The following is a 5,586-nucleotide window of genomic DNA, read 5'->3' on the forward strand; positions in this document are numbered from 1 at the left end:
GATCTAAAAAACAGGTAGCCGAGGTCAGCAAGAAAGCCGCCGTCTTTGACCAAGCGCGACCTCGCCGTCCGTTCCCCCCTCCCTCCCTTCCCTCCCTCCCTCCCTCCCTCCCTTCCCTCCGTCCCTCCGTCCCTCCGTCCCTCCCCTCCGTCCCTCCCTTCCTCCCTCCCTCCCTCTCCCTCACCTCCTCCCTGCTTCTCGACAACCCACCTACAGTTGAACATTGTGCTCGTGACCCTGGCGGCGGCCCTCGCCCTCGCCACCGCGTCCAACGTCATCGACCTGACCGAGGCCAACTTTGAGGCCACCATGGCGGAGAAGCCGCTGATGATGGTGGAGTTCTTTGCGCCGTGGTGCGGCCACTGCAAGCGCCTTGCTCCCGAGTATGAGCAGGCTGCTGACGCGCTCGAGGGCGTCGACGCCTGGCTGGCCAAGGTTGATGCGACCGAGGAGGCCGACCTGGCCAACCGGTTTGGCGTCCGTGGCTACCCCACGCTCATTGTCTTCCGCAACGGCGAGGAGGCCGGCAAGTACGAGGGTGCGCGCGAGGCCAAGGCCATCGCTGACTACATGGTCCGCCAGACGCTCCCCGCCGTGACCGAGCTCACCGCCGACGGCGTTGCCGAGTTTGCCGCGTCGTCTGACGTTGTTGTCATCGGCACCTTTGCCGCCGGCTCGGACGAGGCTGCTGCCTTTACCGAGGTCGCTTCGGACCTCCGCGACGACTTTGTCTTTGGCCTTGTCGACTCTGCCGAGAACACCGGCGTGGTCATGTACAAGAACGTCGACGACGACGTGCTCACCTACGATGGCGAGCTCGAGACCGTGGCCATTGGCTCGTTCCTCATCTCCAACAAGCTCCCGCTCTTCGACGAGGTTGGTCCCACCAACTACCGCTCGTACGTCGACACCGGCCTCCCGATGGGCATGGTCTTTGTCGATGTTGCTGACGCTGACTCGCTCGACGCCATGAAGGCCGTCTTCCGCCCGGTCGCCGCCCAGTTTGCCGGCTCGGCCGTCTTTGTTTACGTTGACACCAAGTACATCCAGCAGGCCATGAAGATGGGTCTCTCCGGCGACGTCATTCCCTCGTTTGCCATGGAGAACCTCGAGACCGGCATGCACTACGCCTTTGACGAGTCGGCCGCCCTCGAGGCCGACGCCGTCACTGCCTTTGTCGCTGGCGTCCTCTCGGGCGAGATCGCGCCCACTATCAAGTCCGAGCCCATTCCCGAGTCGAACGACGGCCCGGTCACCGTCGTTGTCGCCGACTCGTTCGAGGACATTGTCCTCGCCGAGGACAAGGACGTCCTTGTCGAGTTCTATGCCCCGTGGTGCGGCCACTGCAAGTCGCTTGCCCCGACCTACGAGAAGCTCGGCGAGGCCTTTGCCTCGGTCGACTCGGTCGTCATCGCCAAGATGGACGCCACTGCCAACGACATCCCCGTCAACGGCATCGACGTCCGCGGCTTCCCCACCCTCATCTTCTTCCCCGCTGGCAACGGCGGCGTCGACGCCCAGATCAAGTACGAGGGTGCCCGCGAGTTTGATGACCTCAAGGAGTTTGTTCTCGCCAGTGCCGCTTCGGACGTCGACGCTGACGCTGTCGATGCCGCCCCGGCCGACAACGTCCACGAGGACCTCTAACCTGTCGTCCGAGCTAAACTATCGCGCCTGTTACACGTTTGTCACTCCGACCAGACAGCCGCCGCCACCGATCGTAGTCCTGCTCCTCCTCCAGCCACGCCGACCCCTCACCCCCCCCCCGCCCCCCCCCCCAACAACTCCTCCGCACCCCACTCCGCTCTCAATGCTCTCCGCTCTCCTCGGAAGCATATCCGCGTCCCAGTGGGCAGCAATGGCGCTCGCCGCCGCCGTGGCAGCAGTGGCCGCCTTTGGGGCCACCCTCCCGGCCTCCCGGCCGCGCGACTCGCCGCCGCTCGCCTTCCCGCTGACCTCAGGCTTGGACGGGCCGAAGGAGCCGTTCCCAGACCTGCTGACGAGCGAGGCGAGCAAGTCGCTCTCGCTCATTGTGCCCATGTACAACGAAGAGGAGCGGCTCGGCGTCATGATGGACGAGACCATGACCTACCTCGAGGGCCGTGCTCAGGCCGACCGCGGCTTTTCCTACGAGCTCATCCTCGTCGACGATGGCTCGTCCGACGCCACCGCCGCCGTTGCCGCCGCCTACGTCGACCAGTTCTCGCCCGATGTCGTTCGCCTCTGCCGCCTGCCGGCCAATCGTGGCAAGGGCGGCGCGGTCCGTGCTGGTATGCTCGCCGCCCGCGGCGAGATGCTGCTTATGGTCGACGCCGACGGCGCCACCCAGTTCTCCGACCTCGATCGCCTCGAGGCTGCCCTCAATGACCTTGCCGCAGGCCATGAGCCGCCGCTGGCCGTTGCCGTCGGCTCGCGTGCTCATCTGCAGGACGACGCTGTTGCCGAGCGCACCTTCTTCCGCAACCTCCTCATGCACGTCTTCCACAGCCTTGTCTCCACCCTCTGCGTCTCGGGCATCCGCGACACCCAGTGCGGGTTCAAGCTCTTCTCGCGTGCCGCTGCTCAGCTCATCTTCCCACACATGCACCTCGAGCGCTGGGCCTTTGACGTCGAGGCCCTCTACATTGCTCAGCGCCTCGCCATTCCTGTTGCCGAGGTCTCGGTCAATTGGGAGGAGATCCCGGGCTCCAAGCTCTCGGTCGTCCAGGCCTCGATCCAGATGGCCATCGACCTTGTTCGGATCCGCCTCGCCTACACCCTCGGCTTCTGGTCTGTGTAAACCCGCGCCCTATGTATGGCATCCCTGTACACCGCACAGCTAGCGTAGCTTTGATTCAGTACCCCACTACGGCTCGCCGGTCCGCATCTCAGCCAGCGCCGTCGACAGCGCCGCCTTCTTGGCCGCAGTCTCGGCCTTGAGCTGTGCGAGCGACTTGGTCGCAGAACCCGAAGCTTGCCCGCGTGAGCCACCGGTCGCCGCCGAGCTCCCGCTCGCCACGTCGTACGCGTACATACCCGGCGCGATCTCCGGCAGCCACTTAGGGTTGATCCTCGTCACAGTCCGCATAAACTGCCGCGAAGTGAGGAGCAGCTCGTTGTACAGCAGCGCCTGCGCCTTCTTGGCCCGGAACAGGACCGATGATGGGTGGATGAGCACTGCTCGCGACGACTTGGCCGTCTTGTACGAGCCGTCTGGCTGCAGCAGCGCCACGTCCATGAACGCACCGGCAAGCAACGCCTTCTTGAGCGCCTCCGAGTCGTCGCTCGACGCCGTCGGATCCAGACCCTGGCCGCGTGCAAGCTGGACCAGCTGCTTCCGCACCGCGTCAACCTTGCGCATGGACCGCGCCGTCACGTAATTTTCGGTGCACCACTTGGCCGATCGCCCCGACATGACGTACACCTTGTACACGTTGAGTAGCATGACATGGTCGCCGCCGCCAGCAGAGTACCGCCGCAGCACTGCGCCAACCGCACCCATCTTGTCCTTGGGATAGAAGAAGATCGACTCGACAGAGAGCATGGCAAGCACCGTGATGATCTCGGCCGTGTTCTCGTGCTCGGCCGAAGCCAGCAGCATCTTGGAGAACCGCGGCTCGAGTGGGAACCGCGACATCTGCACGCCCAACGCAGATAGCCGCCCATCGCTCTCCAAAGCACCGAGCAGGTACAGCTGCTCGAGCGCAGCAGTGAGCGACTCGATCGACGGCGGCTCCATGTAGTCAAAGTTGAGTACGTCGTCGACGCCCACGGCCTTGAGCAAGAGAATGACTGACGCCAGGTTAGCTCGCCGAATCTCCGGCACTGGCTGTGCAGGCAGGTCGCTAAAGGCAGACTCGGGATAAAGCCGGAAGGCCCGCCCAGGCTGCTCGCGTCCCGCACGCCCGGCACGCTGCCGCGCCTGCGCCTGCGATGTCTCCATGATCATGAGCGTTTCGACCCCGATCCGTGGGTTGAATGCCCGCGTCTTGACTAGCCCGCAGTCGATGACTGTTGTGATGCCGTTGATGGTGATCGAAGTCTCAGCAATGTTGGTCGAGAGAACAACTTTGCGGACACCATCGTGCGGCGGGAGGAATACCTTGGCCTGCTCGTCCGGGTGCAGCGCTGCGTACAGCGGGAGGACCTCCATCTTGAGCGTTGTGCTTGCGTCGAGCAGTGGGGCCCGCTCTTCGAGCAACGTCTGGAGCGCCTCGATCTCGGCCTGCCCGGTGAGAAAGACCAGCATGTCGCCCGGCGCCTCGGCGAGGTCTTCGTGAACTTGCAGCACCGTGGTCAGCGCGCCGTCGATGTAGTCCTCCAGTGGCTCGGCAGCGTAAAACGTTTGGACTGGATACGTCCGCCCTGTAACGTAGAGCACCGGCGCCGAGTCAAAGAACGACGCAAAGGCCGAGGCATCGAGGGTGGCAGACATGATGACAAGCTTGAGCTCCGGCCGCCGCTGGAGCAAGCTTTTGAGCAGGCCGAGGAGCACGTCGGTGTGAACGGTCCGCTCGTGGGCCTCGTCGAGAACAATGACACCGTACTCGGAGAGCGCGTCGTCGGCAATGGCCTCCCGCAGCATCATGCCGTCGGTGAGAAACTTGATCACCGTCCCGGCCGAGCATCGGTGCTCGAACCGGACCCGGTAGCCGACCACATCCCCGACGCGAGTTCCAACCTCGGCAGCCACACGCGCCGCCACCGATGTGGCTGCCACCACACGTGGCTGGGTAATGGCCACCCGCGACCGCGCGTTGACCATTCCGGCCTCAAACAAGTACTGTGGCAGCTGGGTCGACTTGCCTGATCCGGTCTCGCCCACCACCACCGCCACTTGTGTCGCCCGCAGCGCCTTGATCAGCTTCTTCCGCCCCGAGAAGATCGGCAGCGACCGCCTCACCGTCCGGAGCTCCTCCGCCGTCGCTGCCAGCTGCGCCGCCTCCGCCTCGCTCGCCGGATCCATGTACACTGCGCTCGCCGCCTGCGGGTTCTTGCGCCGGCCCTTGCCCTTTCGCCCGCCCTTGCCCTTGTACCCGCCCTTGCCCTTGCGGCTGCCCTTGCCCTGCCGCTGCCGCTTCTCATCGCTGCCGCCCTTTGCGCCGCTCCCCTTGCCCGGCGGCCGAGGGCGCCCACTGAGGCCCTTCCTCCGTTTCTCGGCCCCTCTGCCCTCAGTCCCTCTGCCCTCTGCCTCTTCCAGTGCACCCGTCCGTCTCTTTCCCATAGTCAGCAGTGTGGAGAGAGTCGTGTGTATGTGTATGTGTTTGTGTGGGGGGCGAATGGCTAGGTGGCACCAGTGGCTCGGGCCCGTGGCGAGCAAGGATGGAAGGAGGAGATGGTTGGATGGCCTTTGCCCGCCCGCCCACCCGTCGGTCGGCCCGTCGGTCGGCCCGTCGGTCGGCCCGTCGGTCGGCCCGTCGGTCGGCCCGTCGGTCGGTCGGCCCGGCCGCCGACCTGTCGCCCGGCCGTCGCACCCGCCATCACCCGCCGATCACAGAAGCAGCAACAAAGAGGGGCGCGGCGATCATGCCGACCAAGCCAAACCCTCCAGCCTTTTCCACTGATCATGTCACAAGCAGTTCCGGATGCTTCAGTGCCCTTCAGCGG

General features: G+C 65.1%; 3 protein-coding genes across 3 annotated transcripts in view; 2 read left to right on the plus strand and 1 right to left on the minus strand.

The window, feature by feature from the left end:
* Positions 1–1,682, plus strand: part of AMSG_05621 (uncharacterized protein) — a gene marked incomplete at its 5' end in the record, with an annotated part of 2,107 nt that extends 425 nt beyond the window's left edge. Inside the window, one exon of the mRNA XM_013902237.1 lies at positions 217–1,682. Coding sequence (XP_013757691.1) covers positions 217–1,647 — 1,431 coding nt within the window. The 3' untranslated portion in view covers positions 1,648–1,682. The remainder of the gene's footprint in view (positions 1–216) is intronic.
* Positions 1,683–1,858: 176 nt separating this feature from the next.
* On the plus strand, positions 1,859–2,779 carry AMSG_05622 (dolichyl-phosphate beta-glucosyltransferase; the record flags this gene model as incomplete). Its single annotated transcript, XM_013902238.1, has 1 exon — positions 1,859–2,779. The coding sequence occupies one exon, from the start codon at positions 1,859–1,861 to the stop codon at positions 2,777–2,779; it is 921 nt and encodes a 306-aa protein (XP_013757692.1).
* A 37-nt stretch (positions 2,780–2,816) lies between these two features.
* On the minus strand, positions 2,817–5,460 carry AMSG_05623 (DEAH box polypeptide 16; the record flags this gene model as incomplete). Its single annotated transcript, XM_013902239.1, has 2 exons — positions 2,817–5,089; positions 5,434–5,460. 2 exons carry the CDS (start codon positions 5,458–5,460, stop codon positions 2,846–2,848), a joined length of 2,271 nt encoding a protein of 756 aa, XP_013757693.1. The 3' UTR covers positions 2,817–2,845.
* Positions 5,461–5,586: the final 126 nt, after the last annotated feature.

The sequence above is a fragment of the Thecamonas trahens genome, assembly GCF_000142905.1.
Source record: "Thecamonas trahens ATCC 50062 unplaced genomic scaffold supercont1.24, whole genome shotgun sequence".
Lineage (NCBI taxonomy): Eukaryota > Apusomonadida > Apusomonadidae > Thecamonas > Thecamonas trahens.